Source organism: Puma concolor, chromosome A3 (assembly GCF_028749965.1).
Source record: "Puma concolor isolate L17-30 chromosome A3, mPumCon1.1.hap2, whole genome shotgun sequence".
In the NCBI taxonomy this organism is placed as follows: Eukaryota; Metazoa; Chordata; class Mammalia; order Carnivora; family Felidae; genus Puma; species Puma concolor.
This window is the reverse complement of record NC_141669.1, coordinates 135,656,043-135,681,931: the sequence shown is the minus strand read 5'-3', so window position 1 is coordinate 135,681,931 and position 25,889 is coordinate 135,656,043. Positions and strand designations below refer to the sequence as shown.

At 45.1% G+C, this 25,889-nt stretch overlaps 1 protein-coding gene, 1 long non-coding RNA gene and 1 pseudogene across 3 annotated transcripts; 1 reads left to right on the top strand and 2 right to left on the bottom strand.

Moving 5' to 3' along the window:
- Positions 1 to 1,738: 1,738 nt before the first annotated feature.
- On the bottom strand, positions 1,739 to 14,873 carry SPO11 (SPO11 initiator of meiotic double strand breaks). Of its 2 annotated transcripts, none has more exons than XM_086702550.1 (13): positions 14,657 to 14,873; positions 12,383 to 12,496; positions 11,014 to 11,102; positions 10,530 to 10,596; positions 10,199 to 10,307; positions 9,559 to 9,645; positions 8,815 to 8,851; positions 8,375 to 8,472; positions 6,846 to 6,945; positions 6,494 to 6,531; positions 5,484 to 5,560; positions 2,906 to 3,017; positions 1,739 to 2,407 (listed from the first exon to the last, which is right to left on the bottom strand). In XM_086702550.1, exons 1-13 carry the CDS (start codon positions 14,785 to 14,787, stop codon positions 2,288 to 2,290), a joined length of 1,179 nt encoding a protein of 392 aa, XP_086558676.1. In that variant the 5' UTR covers positions 14,788 to 14,873; the 3' UTR covers positions 1,739 to 2,287. The 2 variants fall into 2 exon arrangements, with proteins under 2 accessions (XP_086558676.1, XP_025788088.1); XM_025932303.2 differs by having other exon boundaries at positions 8,375 to 8,484; positions 14,657 to 14,872.
- Positions 14,641 to 25,546, top strand: LOC147582831 (uncharacterized). Its single transcript, XR_015249556.1, has 3 exons — positions 14,641 to 15,046; positions 15,488 to 15,606; positions 24,729 to 25,546. It is a non-coding gene; the product is annotated as an uncharacterized LOC147582831 (long non-coding RNA).
- LOC112869776 (U4 spliceosomal RNA) lies at positions 17,968 to 18,046 on the bottom strand (annotated as a pseudogene).
- Positions 25,547 to 25,889: the final 343 nt, after the last annotated feature.

Below are 25,889 nucleotides of genomic sequence, written 5' to 3'. Positions count from 1 at the left end.
AATTTCCAATCATAAACTTGAAATGACTGTAATTGTCTAAACTGAATGTATCTGCAAGCCCCTTTCAAATTTATTTTCCAACTTTTTTAAAGTTTACTTATTTTGAGAGAGAGAGAGCACGCATGTGCATGTGCAGGGAAAGGGCAGAGGGAAAGGCAGAGAGAGAGAGAGAGAGAGAGAGAATCGCAAGCAGGCTCCGCACTGTTGGTGTGGAGCCCGACATGGGGCTCCACCTCACAAACCGCAAGATCACGACCTGAGCCGACATCAAGAGTTGTCCACTTAATCGACTGAGCCACCCAGGCGCCCCTATTTTCAAACTTTAATTAGACTACTGTAGATGTTTCATTCCTTTCCATTCGATAGTCTATCCGAACGAATCCAGACATCGTGCAGCTTGACCATGTATTTCTAGGTTAGTAATGTTCTCCTTTACACGACATGTCAAACTTCAGCGATATGAGATGTAAAGGAAGGAAGTAGGGTATAAATTCAAAGCAAAATTTGTGATTTATAAAAATGTCTTTACAATTTGCGATAGTCTCACAAGTCAATTTGGTAGCCTCACAGAATATTCTCAAAATGAAATACCTGGTTCTGAGGCGACCAGGGAAAATCACATAATTTTTGACATTACAGGCTTGGCATCAGGAGGACCTGACTTGGCCCCCAGCCAACAAGAACTGTGGACCCTCTCCGAGCAGTGTGCATACTTGTGCTCCACACGTGGAGCCCTTCACATGTACTGGTGTCGTGATGAGAGCAGGAGCCTCGGAGCCAGACTCTGGCGTTAGGTCCCAGCTCCGCTGCTTAGTAGTTGTGTGACTTTGGGAAAAGCTATTAGCATCTCTGTACCTTTGTTCTCTTATCTGTAAAGTGGGGCTGATAAAAGTACCTAGCTCATAGAGTTTCTGTGAAGATGACGTTAATGTTCAACAGCACCTAGAAAAATACCTGGTGCGTAAGTGCTATACAAGTACTTAATTTTCTTATTATATTACCTCATTTAATACGTACCAGAACCTCTTGAGTAGGGCCACCTTCGTGGGTGTGCAGTCACGCGGGCCCCAAGGGCGCTTTAATTCCCTGCTGCTGATAACTTTTGAATGAGGACCCTACAATTACATTTTGCCCTGGGCCCCACATATTCGGTAGCTGGTCCTACTCTTGAGGTAAACAGTGTCACTGTCCCCTCTCTGCCATGTCCTGGCTATGTGTCCCAGGAGAAGCAACATCCCCCGTGTTCTCACCTGTAAACTACAGATGTAATTAACTACAGACCTGACGGGGCTCTTGGAAGCCTTAAGTAAGATCACGTGTAAGCAGTGATCAGCACATGTAAGTTCTCAGAAATGGCATCCACTACTATCATCGATAAAACATCATCACTTGATAAAATCACCAACATTTCTGTTCTCCTACAAATCTATATTCTTGCTTATAATTACAAGCAGTTCTTCAATACAGGGAAAAGCTTGCTGAAAGTAGAGAATAAAGTCATAAAACCCAACTCTGGAAAAATTAAGATAGGGTTAGGAGGGGAGAAGATCAAATCTTTACTGTCACAGAAAGACCTTATTAAAATTCGAGGCTTCTGCAAATCTTGAACATGTTCTGTGTTTCATAAACACGGACTAGAGGAGAAGTCAGGGGACTTGATTTGGGGTGAGAACGGATAAAGCCCTGGAGAAATTTTCAAACAAATTATTACTAATAAGAGGCATACTCAGAAACGAAATTAAGTGCTTCGGTCTGCATCAACCCAAATATTTATTCATAATAAATTTTACCACTTTCACAAGTGAATGAATGGGCTACAGCCCCTACACCAGGAAGGAAAAAGAAAAAACAAAACAAAACAAAAAGCAGCTAAAAAGGAAATGCCGGACACTGTGATTCATTTGCAACCTCTCAAATCTAGGTTATTATTTGTTTTGATACTGAAAAGATACTTCGTGCCTTAACATTAGTCGTACTGTAGAAAGTAAATAAGGTATTTCTGTAGACCTTGATGACATGTACACATTTTTTTTCAAGTAGAATTTAAAAGTCAAAATAACTTCTACTTTCTTTTATAATTTACTTTAGAACATAAGATAGAACTCAATCTCTACAGAGAAGGCCAAAACAAAGACTTCTAGAGAAAACTGTTTTGACAAAAAATATAACTAACATAAAATTATTTTACCTCTACAAAGTTAAGAATATACATTCTTTCCACAACAGCATCTACTACTGAAAACTAATGAAATGCCTCTTGGAATCACAAGGTATATTCTGATACGTTTTATATCCATCCTCCAAATTTTAATTTGTTAGGTAAGTACACTCTGGAAAGGTAATCTGATGAAAGGAAGGTCAAAGCTTGAATTTCTGCCTTCATTTTAGAGTCCGCCATTATTTCCATCTGCCAATAAAAGTAAAATACAGCCGTAACAGGGTCCCGTGTGACACTTCTGTTGACTCAAACTAGTAAGTCTAGACTTGTTTTATTCTCCAAAACCGTGGGCAATAGCTTTCGAATCAGCCAGGATATTCCAGAGCTGTCACAGCAAAAAATGTCAGAAGAATACCCAGTATGGCTGTGTGTGATAACTAGGAATGGTCTGGGGTCTTTCTGATTTCTTTCTCTTCTTCCCCCACATCCCCATAAGCTATGGTAAAGCCATAGACAATGGGTATATAACTATGATGAGGATAAATAGATCAGCTCCATCCAGCTGATCTTATCTATTGGCATTCCTAATTCAGTGTTTCAACAACCATTTACCGCCACACAACACCTATGCTAGTTGTTGGTAATATAAAATTTCAAGGAGGATATTTTCAAGTTATGTGAATAGCCACTATGGAAGTTAAAGGCAATAAAACATACAACACTTGAACTTTAGAAAAAAAAACCTACTTCTTTTCTCCAAAATGGCTGGCAAGTAACATAAGGTCTTTTCAGGACACTGTCCAGTTTCATCTGGTCCCGTTTTGTCAGTGGAATTAAAGTATCTCTAGGTATATTTAATCTGGAAAAATATAAGAAAAAAATCAGCAAAAACAAAGTGTTCCTATAACTTGAAGAACACATATTTGTTTGTATTTATTATACTATTTCAAGAAACTCTAAAATAACAGATAAGCAAGTTATTTTAAATTCGGAATTTGGGGGATCTGGCACGTCCTAGACCAGCAAGTATTCAGGTTCACAGTGGAAGTCTGCTCTAAATTGTTTTTCTTCACATCACACTCACATGACAGTGAGAAGAAGAACACAGACACTGGTTACAGACACTAATGCCAACAGCGCTCACATCAAGCGTGTGGACACCAGTGTGGCTCCCAGAGCACTACGGCCTTGAAGCAGTGAGCTATTTATTTATTTATTTATTTTTAATTTATTTATTCTTTTTAATTTTTTTTCAACGTTTATTTATTTTTGGGACAGAGAGAGACAGAGCATGAACGGGGGAGGGGCAGAGAGAGAGGGAGACACAGAATCGGAAACAGGCTCCAGGCTCCGAGCCATCAGCCCAGAGCCTGACGCGGGGCTCGAACTCACGGACCGCGAGATCGTGACCTGAGCCGAAGTTGGACGCTCAACCGACTGCGCCACCCAGGCGCCCCGAAGCAGTGAGCTATTTAATGTGTGTGGCCAGCAGCAAGATTCACTGTGGGATCTTAGGCTCCACTGAGCGCTTCGTTCTTTGCCATTCGTCGAGAATTTTCTGGGCCAAGGAAGTTAGTCTATCACTCACTTCTTTTCACATGTGCACACACACACACGCGCGCGCATATCTAGTTTTAAATTTTCGAGAAGTAGGTTGTAATTTTTTTTCTTGGTGTGTGTTTTAAAAATAGAACATGAGGAGTCCAGGATTTATGGTATAGACTAACTTTTGAAGTGACAAATCCTGGATTTCCCAGAAGAGCTCCAGTTTCAAACAGTCGTTTTCAATGTCCCCACAATTATGATCATTTGCCAGTGGCAGCTCCCGGATAGGGTGACAATTTGATTAGAAAGGGGGGCCTAGAGGATTTCCCATGAAGCTGTTTACATAGCTATCACATTTTTCCCCTTACTTCGTTGTACATTTATTTGGAGTGGCTTTGAGGGCACTGATGGAATTTAGGAGACGCAGCTACAGTTTCTCCAAGGCCCTTCACCTTAGTAATTATCAGATCATTTGTCCCGAATTCGTTCGGAAAGCTTTTCATACAGGCAGATCACCCCGAAGGGATTTTGACCATACACGTACACCAAACTGAACAAAACTTTGAGTCAGTGGAGCACTACTATTCAAAAATCAAAAACTGAATGTTTTATGCCCTTATTTTTGAAGAAGTGGCAATCACCCAAAACCTGTTCGTGTTCCAAACTTAGGAAATTAAGGAGCAGTTACCAAGGTTTGCTCACTGCTTAAAGAAATCCGATAAACATGTTCTCAAGTTCATTCATGCCGGCCAATTAAAACAATAAAATATTTTTAAATATCACATTAAGCAGAGATGAATAAAAGTGATGATGTCCTATGCTGAGGGACAGGCGGGCTCTTCCTCTCCCGGGAAAACAATTAACCTATCCAGAGGGCAGTCAACGTCTTAAAAATGTGCATACCCTTTGACCCAGCAATTCTGGGAATTCAGCCTTCAGGAGTAAGGGACTAATTAAAGATGTGGGCAGAGATTCAGTTACAGCAGGGTCCATCAAAGCACTATTTATCAGATTATTTGGAAACCACCCAAATGTCTGACTATGAGGCACTGGCTGAATAAACACTGGTACATCCAGAATTGGAACTCAGTAATGGAGGACATTAAAATGAGGTCACGGAACTGTATTTATTGATACGGAAAAGTGATTTCATTGTGTTGTTGTGTGAAAAGAGCAGATTACAAAATAACAGGGTATGACCCCATTTTTGTGAAAAAGTGATGGCTATGTACAGAGAGCAATAATAACGTACAAGGGTGAATAATAACGTACAGATGAACGAACACCGTTCATCTGTAGGTGATTTTTATCTTGTTACATAATGACATTTTTCCTATAGTGAACATGTTATGTTCAACTCGCCAAAATTGAGGCTCCCAAACTTTAAGTAATCTTAAAATGAGATTTTCTTATGAAATTAAAAAATTTACATCTATGGTAAAATGGATTCAGGTGCAACCAATGATGTTGTCAATTATTACCATTTAACTACATGCGATGTCTTATACTTTCTGTGTATAAAAATGCCACAAAATCTCTTAACCATAACGGTAAAACAAAAAATATGTTCCGAGAGTTCAATTAACCAAATTCATTGAAGTTTTAGAAATTGAAACAGACATGGTGACTTTAACTCCTGATTCTCTAACCCTGAGTCACAGTGAACAACATAAAGACGACACATGAAGAGCTTTCCCTTGTAGTGACTTTTTAGGCTCGTTGTTACATATTATGATGAATCATCATTTCAAACACCCTGATTTTACTAAAACCATCTAACCGTTTAATATCAGAAGGGAGGAGACCAAGCCATCTAATAGCTGGAACTGTGAGATTATGGGCTTCAAAAGACATCGCCTAAAATAAAGAACAAAGGTACATTTTTGAGGCTAAAATGCAGAAAGCTAGCATACTTGTTTGTGCAGCCTAATTTTTTACACATTAAGAAAGACGAGTACTAACGACTTCACATGCCCCGAGCCTATGGAACTAAGGAAATCACCAAGAGTTTTGCTAAACTGGGCTTTCAGTGAAGGTTTTAAAACTGCTCTAGTATTTCCACATTGGTTTTATATAAAGTGAAACCATAAATAACCTCTCTGACCTGCATTTATTGTTGTTTGTGGTTCTATATTTTAACATCTTGCTTCACTATCCCTTTTATCTCAGTATGTAGGTCATATACGTCAGGGATACTCCACGTGCATACCAGTGGTTCCCAAACTTTATCATGCAACAGAATCACTTGGGGCCCAACCCTAGACATTCCAATTCAGGACGCCTGGATGGGGACTGAGATACGCATTTCTAGCAAGTTCCCCGGTAATGCTAACACTGCTTGTCTGGGACCGTACATTGAGAACCACTGATATATGGTAGCTGGGGACTCCGGGGGTGGAATTTGGGGATGTTTTCATTTTACCATCTGGTGGGAGTGAAGGGAATGGGCAACGTCAGAATTCAAGGCTGTATATAACTTCCAGAGTTTATTTGGCAATGAGACGTTGTTGTTACGGTGAGGCCCCACAGTCACTAGAACAGGCTGGGAGAGCAGAAGATAGTAATGCCTCTTGCCAACAGCTAATCCCATTCTGTCATCTGTGGTCACATTTGGCGTGCCAGAAGCTGGAATCACAGCCACTGAAACAGAATGGCCTCAGACTAGGAGAGTAGCTCCCCTGTACATTTTGGGGGTCCTCAGCTAACAAGGGGCCAATACGTGGATACAACAATCACTCTGATGACTATGAACTACCTCAACAGTAGGAGAGGAAAAATACTTCTACTCACCATAGATCCATACTTATAGATGCACATTATTTCTATGCCTGTTAAAAGAAAGTTACCTTTACAATTAGTTTCTTTGTATATTGCAGGTTAGATCATCATCAACGCTATATGTAACATCTGTAATTCTTATTTTCACAGATACTACCAATAAAAAACTTATGGTTTGGCTTCCTATGGCAAAAATAGCAAGAAATTGCCTCACGTGATTAGAGTCATTAATTTTACTCTAATAACCATATTCTTTTACAATAATCTACGGAAGTGTTCTAAGAGCAGAAGAGCACAACTATGAATATTGTAAACAGGATTTAGTTAAGACAACTGCTTCCAAACATCCCCAACGATAAGTCACCATGTGGGTCGGCATCCACAAGAGTGAAAACAGGAATGTGAAACGTATCCCACAGCTTCTTGACTAAAAGTCTCGTGTTCAGATCAGGTACCCCCTTTCCCTAAAAGCAAGATTGAAATGACGCAACTTTAGTTCCAGCAGAAGAAAATGACAAAATCTTTTCCTTATTTTATTAATAATTTAAAAGTTAAAAAGTTAGAGTACTTTAAATTTCAGGTGGAAGACTGGTGTAGACTGTGAAAAAAATGCAGTCTACACAACAGAGGGAAAAAGGCCCACGTACGTTCCTAACTATGACTCTACTATCCCAGTCCTGGGAAATAATCCTAAGGCAACATTTCGGCAGAAACGGGAATGATAACAAGTCGGACACATATAAAGATGTTCACTGCGGTCTTATTCAAGATGACAAAAACTACCGCAAGTAGCCAAAACAGGTAACAACAGGGACACTGGGAGGCAGCGCTGCACACACCTCACGCTGCCTTAGTCCAGCAGGTGTCATGGATTACGCCAGTTTTGGTTTTCTTTTAAGTTGACTCACTTTTGAGAGAGAGAGAGAAAGTGAGCAAGGGAGAGTCAGAGAGAGAGAGAGAGAGAGAAACAGAGAGAACCCCAAGCAGGCTCTGCAGTGTCAGCACAGAGCCCTACACAGGGCTCGAACCCATGAACCCCGAGATCATGACCTGAGCTGAACTCAAGAGTTGAACACTCAACTGACTGAGCCACCCGGGGGGCCCTGATTATACCAGTTCATCAACTTCTCCCACACTACCCCGTAGCAGGAAGCTTACCCCCCTCTGCTAACTGATGCCTGTGGCCGCCTGTGTGTCATCTCAACTTCTGCGTATACTTCTGCGTTCTTGGCCGTCTGGGGCGCGTATATACATGTATGCATATATATGTATATAGAATCAGGCTCCCTTTGATGGAATTAATGCAATTACATGATATGCAAACCCACGGGAGGCATAACAGAGCAGCTCTTGTGCGTTCAGTCCTCTCCTCCCCGAAGCCCCAGTGTTACCATATCACAGTTGATGCCAGCGGTGGTAGGGGAACGGCGAGTAGGTGACTGAGAGCCTGTGTAAACTCGCTGTGTAAAATCGCTGGTATCTAAGAATTGGGAGCACTACCTTGATTTCAGTCAGATTTGAGGATGCTTAAATAAACACACTGGGGTGCACCTGCGTGGCTCAGGTCACGATCTCATGGTTGGTGCGTTCCAGCCCCACGTGGGGCTCTGGGCTGACAGCTCAGAGCCCGGAGGCTGCTTCGGAGTCTGTGTCTCCCTCTCTCTCTGCCCCTCCCCCACTCACGCTCTGTCTCTCTCAGAAATAAACATTGAAAAAATCTTAAAAAATGAAAAAAAAAATAAACACCTTGGAAATTTTTACTCTACAACCATAAAAGATACACCATATTGCTGACAGAACGTTGAGCAAGCTGCACAGATGTTATAAACCCCTCTGGCCAATCCCCAAAGTAGCGTGCTAGCCTTGGAATTGAGGTCAAGGTAGGTAACATACCGTAACCATAATGCACGGAGACATCCTGTTGCAAAAGTTGTCATCCAGGAGTCGCTGAAAGGTCGCATCTTTTTCCACAATTAACAGAAATTTTGCATCTGTAATTATATCTGTGACATTAAGGCTGATAATTTGAAGGGAGGAGTATTGCAATTTAATCACCAACTAAATAATGATGCCACATAAATCCATTCCAAAGCAGCTATAGATATAGTATTTTCCTTTTTACCCTCAACTATATAGGCCTATTCACATATTTAGATATCTGTCTCTCCTACTAGTTGGGGATCTCCTAAAAGAATCGTAAGGCAGAAACCATGTGTGTTCATCTTGACCACGATAGGGTCTAGCTTGATGGTTACACATTATGAAGGCTTGGTCTATCAAATGAATGAATGAATGCTCTATGAGCTTAACTAGTTTCCCCACTCAAAGGATACTTCGAATACCTTGAATATTAGATGGCACGGCAACAGCCTAAATAATAAAACAAGATAGCTTTTATTTTAAATAAAAAGCAAGTATAACCACATTCAAAAAATTTATCACAGAAGCCCTACATTTTCATTTTCCTCTGGATATACCAGGCATCAGAGGTTTACTCCTCAGAAAAGAAACAGTAGGAAACAGATACACTCCTCAGTAAGAAAACAGACACGCCACTCAAACTACTTCCTTGCAGGTGAGAATCTCTTGGAAGCTTTGTGGAGATCTGGCTTAGGCAGCAGAAAGGTATGAAATTTAAGGCCTCCTTCTCTTAGAGCGCATGAGTGTCATCTTGTGTGTTTCTAGACTGCTGTGCATGCTAGTGCTGTGGGCTTTCTAGGTGCCCAAGCCTAACAAATAGTTTAGCATTAAAGGTATCAATTTAAGAACCAGAAAACTGTGTAAAGATTACATAAAGAATCATGCTAAGATAGCCAAGCTACGTTCTACCTGAAAACAAAGGTACATTTTTTTTTTAAGGAAAGCGTATCTTTGTTTATTTCACTATGACATTGGACAATTGGCGTATTCTGAAACTATGTAATGTGCAGGCCCAGAAAGCATATGCCTACTCACCATTCAGTTTTATTTGAAAATCTTAAACTCCAAACTACATAAGAAAGCAGGAAATAAAGCACATTTCAAAAACAAAGGATCCACAAGGGAGTTAAAGCATGTGAAAATATCAATATGCTTACTGTTGTACCACAGGTACAGTGCACTTTGGTCCCGTCTTCCTCGATATACCTTAAGTTGCCAGCAATTAAACCTTTTGACGTGGATGACTGAAAAAATAATAGCCATACTTGAACACTTTTTCACTAACATATTTTATACTGCTAAGTCAATCCTCATGCTCACCCACCTGACTACATGTGTTTTAGCTCTGACTGGAATTTAAGACGTGAAGGAGAAAATACATAAGGTGTTTAGGCATAAAAAATATTTAGTAATTCACCTGTTTTGGTCCATTCATCCAAGGAAATATATTGAGAGTCGATCATTTAAATTCATAGTGAGAAAAATGTAGTACCAAATAATATCAGAAAAAGGCACAGATTACATTTATTTTTCTATTATAATTTTACACAAACTTTTATTTTTTTAAGTTTATTTACTTATTTTGAGAGGGGGAGGGACAGCAAGAGAGGGAGAGAGAGAATCCCAAACAGGTTCCATGCTGTCAGCACAGAGGCTGACATGGGGCTTGATCCCACAAACAGTGAGATCATGACCTGAGCTGATACCAAGAGCTGGACGCTTAACCAACTGAGCCACCCAGTGCCCCGCAAATCTTCTATTTAAAAAAAAAAAAGTTTTGTGTTTAATGGTACTTACGATATGTAGACTCATCCTCGGCACTTTTAACATACAAGAAATGTCATTGATAATATTGTCCACAACCGTCTGGTTACCAAAAAGTTGGCTGTCAGTATAATATATGTCTCTATGAAAATTAAATATATATTTTTAATTAGCCATGCTCTCTTTGGAGTATTGGAGTATTATTTGCAGGAAGCTTCAATTGGATGAAACACAACATATAAAGAAAGTAATTTTTTACCCACAGTAGACTGTGGCTCTTATGTACCATTTCAAAACATAATAGGAGTTAATCTAAACTAACTCTCACATTGTGTCTTAGCAATTTACCAAAACAAGTATTTACCTTTTGGTTGCGTGAGTGTTGCTCTGTACCAATTTATAAATTATGGACAATATTTTAAGAATGAGAGCTGCAAGATAAGGTGCAACAAACAAGTTACTCATCATTTCTCTTATTAATTCAAAACATACTGCTATCAAAGATTTCAACTGCCCCCTGTCACTATCCATGACATTAAAAAAACTGTCATTCCAAAATAGAAGTATTGAGTACAGAATAATAATTTCCTGAAGCATCAGATAAAATGAATTGCTCTCTGAACAGCAAAACCAAGAGAACACTTTTTCACTGATTCATGTACCTTGTAAATCTATTTGGAAATTATAATCTATTTCCATGGTTATTGACAATGCAAGCTTCGGTAACTCTACTTCAGGTGTAAGGGTGGTCTATGAAAGAACAACTAAAATTATTCAACTAGGAGCAACTGAAACCCAGAAAACAACCAAACTTATTCATTACTAAAAGCTAAGAAAGATTAATTTACCAAAATTTTTAACTGATTTTGGTGAATCACTTTTGATTTTTCTCCTGGTACAATGAGGGACCATCTGAAGACCCACAGAATCTTCAAACCTGTCATTTTGTTGAAAGGTAATAAAATAAAAAAAAAATAATTAACTTCTAATCACCAAACAATATACACTTAGTGTCCTCTTCCGCACATAATCTAAATCTTTATTTCTTCTCAGCAGAAGCTTTAGGACAACTTCATTTATAACCTTAGAGAATTCCAAGTGTTAATTAGGTAATTAGCTTTGCGACACACAGAGGTACTAAAATAAAGTGTTTAAAATACGTGAATTAAGTACCTTTAAGTATAATGTGTGTATTTCTTTCCTGGGAAGACATCAACTGTATGTAAACTATTTTCAAATATTTCACAATTTTATTAGCATTTTTGCTTATTTTGCCCATTTAATAATTTTGCTCAATTTAACAAGTTTTGAAATATTGTATTCCTGATTTATCCCCAAAGTTACACTAAATGAAATGACAATTTGTGTTAGGTGGTTACACTGAACTGCCAGGCCTGTCCTAAAGGTGGCAGAAGGGCACCAGGCAAATAGGCCAGGTCTCCGCTGCTTCTGGACTCGATGAAACCTCTCTTGCAAAATGATGTAGAATGTGATTCAGAAGTTTATAGTTTGTATTAATTAATGACTGTAAAAGAGCATTTAGTGAGTAAGGGGACCCCAAATTACTTTTATTCTGTTTCTGTAACCCTTATGAGAGCTACCACAGTGCTTTTTGCTATTTAGATTCTACAGGCTGAGCCCCTGAAAAAAAAAAAAAACAAGCTATGTGAGTAGGTCAGAAGGCTTTGACAAAGTTGTTTGCTCATTTTAACCTCTCGGACACATGACTTAGCAGGGGGGAGACCAACCAGGAGGAAGAGCCTCTGAAGTGTGCTCTAGGTTCCAGATACATTTATTTTCATTTCAGTATCAGGATTGGTTGTAGCTCCCCTGAGCAAGCAGTTCACTTTTACAGTATTTTTGCAGAATCCCCCTGGTGGTGTTTCCCCGCTTTGAGTGCTAGAAAAGCTTAGATCCAAGTTTGGAGCCTATTTTTAGCAGGACTGTAAGACTTCATCATATGCGTTTTGACTTCTAGCCTCTTTTGGTGCTTCCTTCATGGCTCCTAGCATTGTTTCCCTTTGCCTTACCTTCCACATCTACTTCTGGTTTAAATGACCTGCCTACGACGTACGTGTTTTTGTAAGCACCCTTAAATCCTTCCAGGAAGGGTAAACACGGTAAAAAGAATGAAATCGGACTAGAATTCTAACTCGAGTAAATTAAAATAATGACATAGATAACTGTATTTAAAAATTAAAAAGGCAACATGCCCACTTTATATTTTCCCAGCTCGATCTGTTGTCTATTGTGAACACGGGAGCTTTATTTCTTGCCAGGCTGCTGATGACGTCTTGAATAACACTTTCTATAGATGCAAGAACCTCAGAACTGAAACAAGAAACACATTATGATTCAATCTTAATTCTAAATTAGGCCTTTTACAACATGTACCATTCCCCCAGATCAACACTAAAGTAAGTTCTTGTCTCCTTGATTGTTTTTTAAGACAAGGTAATTTCCCCTCTATACCGCTCTCTCCCGCTTTTGACATCAGCACTGCATTAAAACAACTGTATGGATAGCGGTTACTTACAGAGAAATTTCATTTGCTTGTAATTTTACTTCCCAAATAGTTACAACTGAACTAAAATCTCCCTTTTAGACAGTGTTAATGACTAGACAATAGAATTTATAAATATATTTTACATCTCGTCATATTAACCTACTTAAATCCAAACTTGTTGGCTTGAAATACTGCTGATAACTGTTTTAATTAAAAATGATAGAATATTGGCTTTGAGTTGAATTTCTTCCCCAAAAAATGCAATGCAAAAACATTCCAAAAGCAATATTTGTTGTAGCACATCGCCCTGATTGATCTCATGCCTTAAATCTGCCCTTATGAATTTTAGTGATAGAAAGAGAAAAAAGTTTAATCACTACCATGAAAAGACTTGGCAAAACCATTACACCACTTTAGAGCAAAATATTAAGACTTAGCCCAGTTTTCTGTGAGCTGACTTTTAATTTCACAAGCCATCAGCTTCAAAAAAATGTTGTTCGGTTATAAATACCATTAGCGTGCTGCCTAAGAAGGGAGATCAAATTAAATGTAGAAAATGGGCAAAATGTAGAATGTTCTAGTTTCCACAGAAACTTCAGAGCTTGCTTTGAAAATGCACAAATCAGAAAGTAAGTTTCAAAAGAATCAGTATTTTCTAACATGGGGAGAGAAAAACGGACTCACATATCTCATTCATTTTTCCAGTTTGGGGGAAAAAAAAAAGTTGCAAGATTAACGCTGTGACAAACCTGAAAATACAATTAGATTACTTTACATCGCGACCGTAAACACGGGACTTCCATACCCTCCTTCCCCTCACCCTCACTTCTCTCCCAAACTCATTTCATAAAAATTGGTTTGCTTGTAGGTATTCCACTTTTGTTGTTGTTCGTTTTGTTTTGTTCTGTTTTGCTTTTGGTAGTCAGCTTAGTCTTAAAAATATGCCGGTAATTTGTTTAGGCTGAAAAACTTTGCGAGGGGGACCTGGACGGCTCAGTGGGTTAAGACTCTGACTCTTGATTTCGGCTGGGGTGGTAACCTCATGCTTCATGGGATCTACCCGTGCGGTGGGATCTGCGTTGCCAGCGTCGAGCCTGCTCGGGACTCTCTCTCCCTCTCTCTCTGCCCCTCCCCCTCCTCTCAAAACAAGTAAACATCGAAAAACAAAAACAAAACAAACTTTGCCGATAAACCACAAAAGCCGACCTAGGAAAAGAACAACAGAGCACTTTAGGCAAAAACGATCCAGAACATAGTCTCTATAGTTCATTCCAAGTTGAGTAGCTGGAGACGCTCCGTAATGATTTCATCAACACCTCACTCTAACCAACTAAGCCAAGCCGCCAACTGCTTTGATTTTCATTGAGGTGCGAACATCCCCTCCACTTCCAAGTTAAGTAAATCCTTGTCGTAGCATAAACACCTTCTCGTTCACTTTGCAAAAACCCCCTAATTGAGCGGCAACTCCCAACATTCATGTTCCCTTTCTCTTCCCCACCCCCACCCCCACAATCCTGAAAGCTTTTTAGGTTAAAATGCTCTCAAAAAAAAAAAAAAAAAAAAATTTTTTTTTTTTCCTAACAAAGACAAAGCCAAAGTTTAGGTCAGCCTAAACTCCTCGACTGCAGAGAATCTTAGGAAACCTGCGAGCCTAGCTGTGGGGACGCTCCTGGAACATTCTAGATGGCGAACATTCTAGAAAACAAGGGGGGAGGGGCTCTGTCACGAGGCTTTTTGAGTTCAAAATGAGAGCTGAGAGCGGAGGAGATGGAGCGCTGCCGAAGGACTTCTGTCAGGGTTCATGGGTGGCCTGTGAAGGAGGTCGTCCTGCGGCCTCAACACCTCAACATCTCAAGGGAGAAGGGAAGGGGCACCAGCCACGTCCCTCCGGAGCGCCTCACGCCCCCACCCCGGGGCGACTGGGGACCCCCGGGGACCCCGCTGCTAACCGCCCAGCCTGCGCGCCCCGCAAGGAGCCCTTCTACCTCGAGGCCAGGCGCGTCCCCCCGTCCGCGGGCTCCCCACCGCCTCTCCTCAGGGCGGCCAGCAGCGAAGCCCTGTGTTGGTCCAAAACCTCGAAGAACGAGGCCTCAGGCCCCACCGGCGCAAACGCCATGGGGGTCAACAGCGACAGGAAGCGCCAAGCGCAGGAACCCCACCAGCGCCCGCGACGGCCCTCCCTGGTGCTTGCTGCGCATGCTCCCTGGCGGCGCGTGCCCTTGGTTGGCTTTCTGACTGGGGCTGCGCATGCGCACTGTCGGGCAGGCGTATAACGACTCTCGCATGCGCATAATGACTTTCACGGAGTTGAATTCGGAGGCGAGCAGGGCTCGTTCGCGTGCGGTCCCACCTCGGGAGGCAAAGTGATGGGCCCGGTAGGGACCCGTGTTTGGACTGTTGGACCCGGTTTTCCTTGAAATGGATTTATGGGTTATTTGGGGGGAGGGTGGTATCTAGGGAAAATCGTACCAGCAGTTTTTCATTAAAAGAAATAGTTCTGGTGATCCACCTGTACACCAGATACAGTGCTAGGCACTGGGTTCAGCTGTGATCAGGGCAAACAAATCTCCTGGCCTTACTAACATTCATAGAGCAGCCTCTTTCTTAATTCTCCTAACCATCCCAGGAGGTTCCTGATGTGGTCATGGCGCTTTAGCAGGCGAGGAGGGAGTGAGGTTCACAGCTCAGTCGGGCTACGGTAACATCCCAGCTCGATCACTTGCAAGGATCGCCAGGTTTAGCAAATTGAAATACAGGACGCTCCGTTAAATTTGAATTTCAGATAAACAACAAATACTTTTTTTTTTTTTTTAAAGGATAACTAGGTCCCATGCCATCTTTGGGACATACTCTTACTAGAAGTTTTCCGACATTCAGTATTTCATCTAGCAATCCTCACATTGGACCACACCCTTGCCTGGCAGATTGGAGATTGGTGAGTTGCGTCTCCCCCCCCCCATCCCCCCACCCTCTCTTGAAACCTTTGAGCAGAAGGACTCTTGATTCAGGGGGAATGGTGCCTTTGAGAGAGAGGACAATGGGGAGAGACCCTAAAGCAAGGTAGGTCCCAGGCCTCTGGGGGCCTGGTCCTACATGGATGGGAGCCTGAGGGCTTTGCCACGGAAGAGCCACCTGACCGCAGGCCCGCTCCAGAAAACACTTTATTCCCTCACTTGCTGGGTATTTGATAGTTTTGAAACTAAAACTGCTTTGCTGTCAGAAATGACAATGAACTCCCTCTGTTCATAATGGGCACTGAACTGAGGGCCTTTGTTATTCTTATTATCACAAATACTTCCTTACTGCCTGCCCTGAGCTAGGAATTGTCGGGAACTGAGGACACTGCTGTGAACAAGGCAGGCAGAGTCCTTGCCCTTTGGGAGCTCACCATCTAAGGAGAGGATAAATAAGTGAACGCTTGAGTAATCAAGTCGGCAGGGTGCGTTTAAATCAACAACGCTAGGGGCGCCTGGGTGGCGCAGTCGGTTAAACGTCCGACTTCAGCCAGGTCACGATCTCGCGGTCCGTGAGTTCGAGCCCCGTGTCAGGCTCTGGGCTGATGGCTCAGAGCCTGGAGCCGGTTTCCGATTCTGTGTCTCCCTCTCTCTCTGCCCCTCCCTCATTCATGCTCTGTCTCTCTCTGTCCCAAAAATAAATAAACGTTGAAAAAAAAATTAAAAAAAAAAATCAACAACGCTAAGAGGTAAAAATCATTACCCCCATTTCACTGAGGAAGAAACCGAGGCTTGGGGAGCCATCAGTTTGTGCAAGATTGCACTCTGGTATCTAACAGGGGTGAGAGCGAAATCGTGACCCCGAATTCAAGCTTTTTATCATGGGGACAGGAGGCACCACTACAGGTCTGGCTGGGGAATGTGTAGTGTAATTTGTAGAGGCTTCTCTGGTGACAGAATTACCCCGCTGGCCTCCGTTTTCTCCACTTTGAGATGAGGGCGGTGCCACAGGTGGGCTCTAATTTATCATCCCCAAACGAGGAAGAAACAAAAGGCCTTTGAAGGGAGAGGGCAAGTCAGTGACACCAGCTAGGCTTGTCTGCTGGGAAGTGCCTCTCTCCTGGGACTAGAACCGTCTGTCCAGCTGCCTCTGGCTCTCGTGAGGACAGGCCATTCTGTATCACAGAGCGCTAGGCTCAGCCAGGAGCCGGCGGCCTCACCAGATCTATGGAAAGTCCTGAGCTGGGCAGGGGCACGGGGAGGGGAGGGGATCGACACGGAGAAGGGAACAACCCATAGTAAACTTGGCATTCCTGCGGGGAGAAACCACAAGGGGCAGACTTGAAAGGCCTCGCTGTGTTCCCACCGCGGCAGACCAAAGCGGGAGGCGTTAGCTGTCTTTGCAGGAGGCTTTCAGGTATCCGGCCTGCACTCGGGCGACTTGCCCTGTGCCCACCACCTCCACATCAAAGTCACCTAGCCCAGCCCCGGGGCCCTGCGAGGAAACCAGAAAAACAGATTCTGCCCCTAGCAACGGATCGCAAATGAAACCGGGCAAATGCCCTTTGCGCGTTGCGGGGCAGTCTTGGTATGGGGTTCTGCCTACCTGCTGGCCAGCTGTGCTCGGCACAGGGACAGAGAAGGGTCACAAAGCCGCACTCAAGCTGCTCTTGGGAAAATGAAAAGCTTTCCCCCTACACCCTACTAGTGGGCCTTTCCTCCGAACCCAACCTGACATCCGGAAGCTTGTCTGAGGGCCAGAACCTCCAAGTGGGCTGGAAAGGAGCATTATTTAAGTCAGGCACAATGATTGTAGGGAAGGATGGGGAGGCCTTTCTAGCAAACTGGACAGGAGACGATGCCCCACTTGTTACGTTTAAGCAAGGTGGCTGCTTCAGCAGCTGTAAGTGGATTTTAACATCATATAGAGTGTTGAGGAAAAAAAAAGTAAATTCCACAATAATGTCTTTATTTGGGGGGCTTTATCAGGTGTTTTTATTTTGTATGTATGGGTTTTTTTCCGCTTTTAAAAAAATTATAAGAAGGATATATGCTTTTCGTAAAATATTTACATAATTCAGAAATTACAAAATGAGAAGGGTTTTCTTTTTTTCATTATTTTTTTATTAATTTTTTTTTTAACGTTTATTTATTTTTGAGACAGAGACAGAGCATGAACGGGGGAGGGTCAGAGAGAGAGAGAGGGAGGCACAGAATCTGAAACAGGGTCCAGGCTCTGAGCTGTCAGCACAGAGCCTGACGCGGGGCTCGAACTCATGAACCGTGAAATCATGACCTGAGCTGAAGTCGGACGCTTAACCGACTGAGCCACCCAGGCGCCCCTGAGAAGGGTTTTCAATTAGCAATAATTGCGCCTCGGATAAACCTCGTTGGCTACAATACTGCCCCCCGCGCAGAGCCTGAAGGTATGAGATGAAAGTGAAAGGAAGCCCCTCTCCCAGCATCTACTCACTGCAGTACCTTCATTTGTCCTACTAGGCACTCTGCCCTCCTCCAGACCCTGGAAGGATTCCTTCTCGCCCCGGGGCCTTTGCACATGCTCTCTAGCAGTTTGGAATGTTTTGTCTTCTCTCCTACTCTCCGCCCTCCCTCCCCTAAAGCCAGCTTTGCTAATTCTCCTGTATCCTTCAGATCTCCGTCTGGATCTCCCTGGACCACCCCCAAGTCTTGACCCTTGGTGCCCCCTGTCTCCACATGCCTGCATTCCTCTACCCTGTCAACCCCAGGGACTGAGCTCATCCGGTACCCCACAGTCCCACTGTGCCTGGCACACAGAAGGCACTCCGCAGTATTTGTGGAGCGAATGAATGAATGATCCCTTGCGGGATTCTGTCTGTTATCTACTTGTAGTATTTCTGTACATCTTTCTGCACATGCCCACATAAGCATCGTTTTTTATATGAATAAGACCCTACATTCTCCTGGGATTCTGCCACCGGCCATAATAATAACTGCGGTTTGCTGATGCTCAGACCCTGAGCCGAACTCCATGCACGAAATCTCATTTACTGCCTTTCATTGTATGGGGAGAAAGTCGAGGCTCAAAGAAGTACAATCCGAACTCCTGGCTTCACAGAGGCATCTGGCAAAGCTCCGATCCGACGAGAACAGTGTCTGTGCTGTGAGCTACTATATGCTATTGCCTCAAAGTCAAGGTAATTTGGTGCTGATGAACGGATCCGTTCATTTTTCGTAGGCAGGGTGATTCTAGAACAGGATATATGATGTCAAGCCGATCAATACAAGGAAGATGATGCAAATAAGATCAGCAAAATATTCGTGAGCATGTGGGTTATCTTACTGATGAAGGCCTGGAAGTTGTTTGTTTGAGAAAGAGACTGTGCTGTAATATGTACCCCCAGGGACCCAGCATGAGCTCCTGTGACTCTGGCCAAACCTTTCCATCTACGTCCACCCCCTTCCCAACCCTCCCTCCAGATTCTTTGGAAGCAAATCCTAGGCATCGTATTATTTCATCTTCAGTATTTGAATGCGCATCTCTAAAAAATAAGGACTCTTTTAAAAATAACTAGAATCTGGGGTGACTGGGTGGCTCAGTTGGTTAAGCATCTGACTTCTGCTCAGGTCACGGTCTCATGGTTCGTGGGTTCGAGCCCCGCGTCGGGCTCTGTGCCGACAGCTCGGAGCCTGCAGCCTGCTTCAGATTCTGTGTCTCCTTCTCTCCCTGGCCCTCCCCTGCTGAAGTGCACTGGCTCTCTCCCTCTCTCTCTCTTTTTCTCTCTGTCTCAAAAATAATAAATAAACATTTAAAAACTAAAAAAAATAATCATAATCCCATTTTCATACCAAGAAGAACATATTTTACAATCATCCTTTAATACTTCCTAATATTCTGTCACTGCTAAAATGTCCCCAGTTACTCCACGAATTGTTTTTATAGTTTCTTCTCATCAAGGTGCAGATAAGGCCCATCCCTTCATGGCTGTTGGCTGATACAGCTCTTAAATTTCCTTAATTCTACACCTTCCCCCCCCCTTCCTTCCTTGCCATTTATTTGTTGAAGATACCGAGTCATTTGTCCCAGAGAGTTTCACGCAATTAATAGTTTGTGGATCGCACCCCTGTGGTGTCATTTAACATGTTTTTCTGTCCCTGGTATTTCCTGTAAGTTGGAAATTAGATTTAGGGGCTTGACCGGTCTTGCTTGGACCTTCCTTTCCTTTCCTTCCTTCCTTCCTTCCTTCCTTCCTTCCTTCCTTCCTTCCTTCCTTCCTTCCTCCTTCCTTCCTTCCTTCCTTCCTTCCTTCCTTCCTTCCTTCCTTCCTTCCTCCTTTCCCTCCCTCCCTCCCTCCCTCCCTCCCTCCCTCCCTCCCTTCCTCCCTTCTTTCTTCCTTCCTTCCCTGTATATATCATAGGTAGTTTGAAATGTGTATATTTCACTATATTTCACTCCACTATAACCTCCTAGGCCCTCTATGGCTGGAGCTTCCAGGTTGAGAAGCTCAGAGCTGGCCTGAGCCTCTCATTAACAGAAAGAGAAGCCCAGCCCAGGAGGCAAAGTCACTCTCAGCAAAAACCCTGCAGGGTTCAGAATCGCTCCACAGAAGACCAACCCAGAGGAGGAGATCCAGGGAGCGATTTTGCAGCCACAGTTTCCCTCCACTTCATGGAAGCGTCCTATGGATTTGCAGGGAAGGCTCTGCAACCTGGCTCCCTCCTGGCTTGCCAGCTCGCAGAGTGGCTTCTGGCCACGGCCCAGCCTGACTCATCCTCTCTGCTTTTTATTTCTTTCTGCCTCACACCCCAACTGGGCTGCTAATCACTCCCCTCCACCCACTAGTGTGTGTGTGTGTGTGTGTGTGTGTGTGTGTCGGAATTGCTGTAGCCATGGCCTAGAGACACCCCACCACAACTGTTTCCCAGCCCTCCTCCAGCCTCTAGTCTCTGCTTCATTTGAAAAATCAGTTGACACTAAACAGCGCCTTGCTTTGATTTAAGGAGACTTAAAAAAATTTTTAAAGTAGTTCTCATCGTCCCTCTCTGCCACTCCTTTTTCTTCTTTTATTGTTTGTGTTTCATTCTAAAGCCCTCTTGGCAACTGGTTTTGACAGAAAGAGAGCTTTTACCAAAGACCAGAAGGCACATTCAGTGCCCAAAACCAAGGTGATAAAACTCCTAAGGTGTTTTCTCCTCCAGCTCCCTCTTTACTACGCCCAAGTCCATACCAGAGGGCTTCCGGATTTACATATTGACCTGAATCATCACACACACACAGACAAGCGCCTCCCTGGTGCCCGGGGCCCTTCTTGACACGAAGATTACAAAGAGGAAGATCCCTGGGGCACCTGGGTGGCTCAGCCGGTCGGGCGTCCAATTCCGACTTCAGCTCAGGTCATGATCTCACGGTTTGTGAGTTCGAGCCCCGAGTCAGGCCCTCTGCTGACAGCTCAGAGCCTGGAGCCTGCTTCGGATTCTGCGTCTCCCTCTCTCTCTGCCCCTCCCCTGCTCACGCTCAGTCTCCCTCTCTCAAAAATAAACATTTAAAAAAATTAAAAAAAAAAAAAAAAGCACGATCACCAAGTGCCATGCACATGTTGCTGGTATTTTGGTGGGGAAGACAGATCTTAAAGAGAAAAACGAACACACGACATAGAGTCAATAATGCTGTGTTGCCTGGAAAAGAAATGCCAGTGCTTGGACAGGAAAGAGTGAAGACGTGAACACAGAGAAGTTGAATACTAAGGAAGGGCCAGCCGCAGGCTGGGGGGAGCAGCACACACCAAGCCCCTCGGGACAGATGGGATCAGAGAGCAAGGCAATGTTGGTGGAGGGTGAGAAGGACAGGAAGGTGGTGGAGAGGAGGGGCCAGACCATCAGAGGCCTGTCCACCAGCAGGAGGAGTTGGGACTTTGCTATAAGGCAATGATTCCAACTGGGGCAATTTGCTTCCACGGGACATTTGGCAATGTTGGGAGGTGTTTTTGGCTGTCACAACCTGGGGGGGGGGGGTTGCTACTGGCGTATGGTAGGAAGAGGGTGGCGTTAAACATCCTGCAGGGCACAGGGCAGCCCCCACAGCAGAGAATGAACCTGTCCCTGATGTTAATAGTGCCAAGGTTGAGAAAGCCTGCTGGAAAGGCAGGCGGAGGTCATCAGAGGGTTTAGAGCAAGGGAATGACATAAACTGAATCAAGAAAGGAGAATGGATCCCGGGGAGTGAGGGTGGAGGCAGCCAGACCGGGGATAGGAATTGCATCTGTGCAGGCGAGAGGTTCTCCTGGACCAGAACGCTGTCCTCCAAGGTGGAGAGAAGGCACAGGCTTGGGGATGCTTTTCAATCAAAGAAAGCCACGGTCACACATGTTTTGGAAATGCTGCATACTCCACCAAGATAGCAGTCTGGCATGAATCCCACAGCGAGATTGATTGGGTTCAAACCTGGGCCTTGCCACCTGCTCAGGCTGTGTGATCTTGAGTAAGTGTCTCAACCTCTCTGTGCTTCAGTTTTTTCCACTTCTAAAATAAGAATAAGAATAGTACCTACCTCCCAGGGTAGATTGTTAGTATGTGGGTCGATTTGTTAGTATGTGTAAATGAGTTCGTATACGCCTGGCACATCGTGGACACTCGACAGACTTTACCTGTTATTCGAGCGCATCCCCATTAAGGGTGCCACCACGTGTGTCTACAAATGCAAGGCTGTGCATAAAAATCTTACTGAACCTGTATAACCCGCATTTGCCAAACTTCCGTTTTTCATGCCTCTTCCTCAGTGACACGCAGAAAACCAGAAATCCATAGAACATTTTAAAATCTGTAGAAACTTTTAAAAACAGCTATCCTGAGGTGTAAGTCACCCGGCATGAAATCCACCCTCCCAAAGTTCACAGGGTGCGTTCACAGAGCTGTGCAGCCGTCATCCCGATCTACTTGGAGAACGTTTTCGTGTCCCTCCACCCGCCCCCCAAGAAACCCCCTGTGTTAGTCGCTTCTCTCTCATTTGCCCCCGGCAACCTTCCGTCTTTATATATCTGCGTGTTCTGGACAATTCACACAAATGCAATCCTACAACAAGGGGCCTTGTGTGACTGGCTTCCTTCACTCAGCGTGTTTTCAGGGTTCATCTACGTGTATCTGTGCTTATTCTTTTTCCTGGCCAAGTAAATATCCCACTGTATGGAGAGCACCATTTTCGTTTGCCTGTTCCTTACTTGGTGGGCGTTTAGGTGGTTTCCACCTTTAGGAATGACGTCGCCACGAACATTCCCGTACAAGTTTTCACATGGATGTATGTTTGCATCGCTCTTGGGTCCAGACCTCGGACTGAAGTGGCTGGTGCGTGTGCGGCATTTTGCAGAAGAGGGCACTCTCGGAGATGGGTGGGTGCCGTCATTTTTGTCTGCTCTGCCAATTTCCTTCCTCCTCTTTCCTTCCTGCGCCCCCTCCCCCCACTCCCCTCAACCGCCTCCACTCTCTTCACCATCCCGGGTGCAGGTCAGAATTTTGCCACTTCCCAGATGTGTGGTCTTGAGCAAGAGATGTGCACTTCGCTAAGCCTCCGTTTTCTCCTCCGTAAAGTGGGAATCTGACGAAAGGAGGCGGTTTGCGGAAAGCGCTTGCTCTGGTGTCTGAAGCCGGTATTGTGAGACTTACTGAGAGAAGTTTCCTACCTTGTAGACGTGGTTGCAAACGTGTAAAGGGTTCCTGGGCTTGTCTCTGAACAGGACACGGGACGTGCACGTCCTCACCTCTGCCAGCTTTTGCCAAACGAATCTCTGAAGTGACCACCCCGATGTCACTCCCCTCCTTGTCCGTGTCCTTGTCTTTTTTCCTTTTTGCCTTTCGGAGGGTGTGAAAAGGTGTGACTTTACGATTTTGACTTGGGTGCCTGCCTCTTCCCTGGGACTGTTTAGCACCTGCAGACACCCTGTGAGGCAGGCGCTGATCTCCTCCCCATCCTGCAGATGAGGAAACCAGCTTTGAGAGGTGAAGGGCTGGCCCGCGAGTTTCGAGCTCGGGCGGTCTGGCTCCGATGCCTGGGCTCCCTGCCTCCGCTTCACTGGGCCTCCTGTGGAGCCCGGCACTGGCAGATAAACACGAGCGAGACCTCGCGGTGACTAAGACCATTAAGAAATCTAAGAAACATGTGCATCCTTTCATTCGACAAATATTTATTGAGCATTTACTCGGTGCCAGGCTCTGCAAACAAAATAAAGTCCCTGTCGCCAGGGCTGGCAGTCCAGCGGGGGAGGGAGAGAGAATAAATCTGTACCGTCACGTAAGCTCTGCGAAGAAAAACAAAGCAGCGTTAAGGAAGCTGGAGAGGGAGAGGGGCGCTGTTTCTGTCGGGAGGTCGAGGAAGTCTCGTCAAGGAGGTAGCATGCGTACAGAAACACGATGAAGTGGGTCGTGAACCACACGGGCACCGGCCAGGAGAGCTGTTTGGGGGGAGGGGATAGCACATTCGGGCTTCGAAGGAGAACGCGGTTGGGATGTTTAAGGAGTTCGAGAATCCTCCAGCTGACCTCCCAAGATCCCCGCCCTCTGCTTATTCATCCAAACATGAATCTGGGTGCTGCCGTGCGCGGACTTTGTGTTTGTAATTAAAGCCCCAAGTCCGTTGACCTTGGGATACAGAGGTAAGATGGGCACATCTGACCTCGTCAGGGGAGCCCCTCGGAGGCAGAAAGTTGGCCCTCTGCGGCTGGAGGCCGGAGGAAATGTCAGAGGGCCTGGAAGCCGAGAGGATTTGATGTGCTGTGGCTGGCTGAGGTACAGGGGACCGTGACATGGTGGCCTCTGGGAGCTGGGAGCTTCCCCGGGGCTGAAAGCCACCAAGGAGATGGGGGCTGCAGTCCTGCAACCATGAGGAACAGATTCTGCCAATGACAGGAATGAGCTTGGTGGGGCGCCTGGGGGGCTCAGTCGGTTAAGCGTCCGGCTTTTGATTTTGACTCAGGCCATGATCTCACCGTTCACGAGTTTGAGCCCCGTGTCGGGCTCTGTGCTGACAGCTTGGAGCTTCCTTGGGATTCTCTCTCCCACTTTACCCCTTTCCTGCTCAAGCTCACACACACACTCTCAAAGTAACTAAATAAACTTTTTTTTTTTTTTTTTAAAGGAATGAGCTTGTAAGAGAACCCTCAGCTCCAGGAGAGAGTGCAGCTGGCCAACACCTTCCCTGCAGCCTGAGCGAAGGACCACCACGCTGTGCCGCACTTCCAAGCCACACAACCGTGAGCTCGTAAAAAGGTGTTGTTTTAAGCTCCTGAATTTGAGTCGTTCGTCACGTGGCACAGAAAACGGATATAGAGGTCGTGTAACTACCACCGGGTGAAGCCCGGGAGGTAACAGGCCAGACCCTGCAGGGCCATCGGCCGCGGGGAGGACTTTGCATTTGTGCTGAGGGACCCAGAAAACCACGCCAAGTGTGTAACTCTCACATCCTCGCCCTCTGTTCCCCCTCGCCCTTCTCTCATTTTCCGTCCTGCCCGGTTTTCATTCCATCGCCACCCCCTACCTCCTTATATCTGTCTACCGAGGTGTGTGTTTGCGGATCTCCGGGGGCACTGTTGATTGTGAGTGACGGGAAGTCTCACAAATTACTTAACCCCCAAATCCGGGACTTCAGGAATGGCTGGATCCAGGAGCTCAAGGATTACTTTCACAAGTCTGCGTCTTTCCCTCCCTCTACCTTGCTGTCTTCTGCCTTGTCTTCTGCCTCACCTTCATTCTCTGGTAGGCCCTCCCCACATGGTGGCTGAGATGACCACCAGCAGTTGGGAGTCGAAGCCTGTCATTTTAACAATCCAGTCAGAGACCCCACCTTTCCACATGGCTCCCCTAAGAGTCCTGGGATGACCCGGAAAGGAGCAGCTTGGGTCACATGACCGATGCAGAACCAATCACAAAGGGCGGGGGAAGGGTCACTGCAGAAGGGAGGCCTCAGCCCCATACCTGTTCCTGGATGTGGGGCTGGGGGGTGGGGTGCGGGCTGGGGAGCAAGGGGCCTGCAGAGCTACCTTGAAAGCCCCCGGACTGAGAAAGGGGAGGGATGGTCCTTTGGGGCCTTTCCGGGGGGTCACTGGGGTGCTGTGGATAGCGAAGGGGGGGGGGGAGACGCTGGTGGGGCAGAGCCAGCACCCAGCACCCACTGGCGCCCAGCTCCGCCCACGTCTCTGGGCGCCGCGGGGGCCCGGGTGCGTGGGCGATACGGCTTCTGCAGGGAGACTCCAGGCCACCCTGTGTTCGCTCCCGCTCCGGTCGTGGGGCCCTCGCTTCC

Excerpts from the sequence above, each read along its gene's own strand:
- SPO11 (XM_025932303.2), bottom strand. The coding sequence starts at position 14,787 with ATGGCGTTTGCGCCGGTGGGGCCTGAGGCCTCGTTCTTCGAGGTTTTG. Across the intron at positions 10,597-11,013 it reads AAAATCAGTTAAAAATTTTG|CTCTCATTCTTAAAATATTG; the intron begins GTAAATTAATCT and ends CTTATCTTGCAG. Across the intron at positions 6,532-6,845 it reads TGTGGATGCCGACCCACATG|GCATAGAAATAATGTGCATC; the intron begins GTGACTTATCGT and ends TTCTTTTAACAG.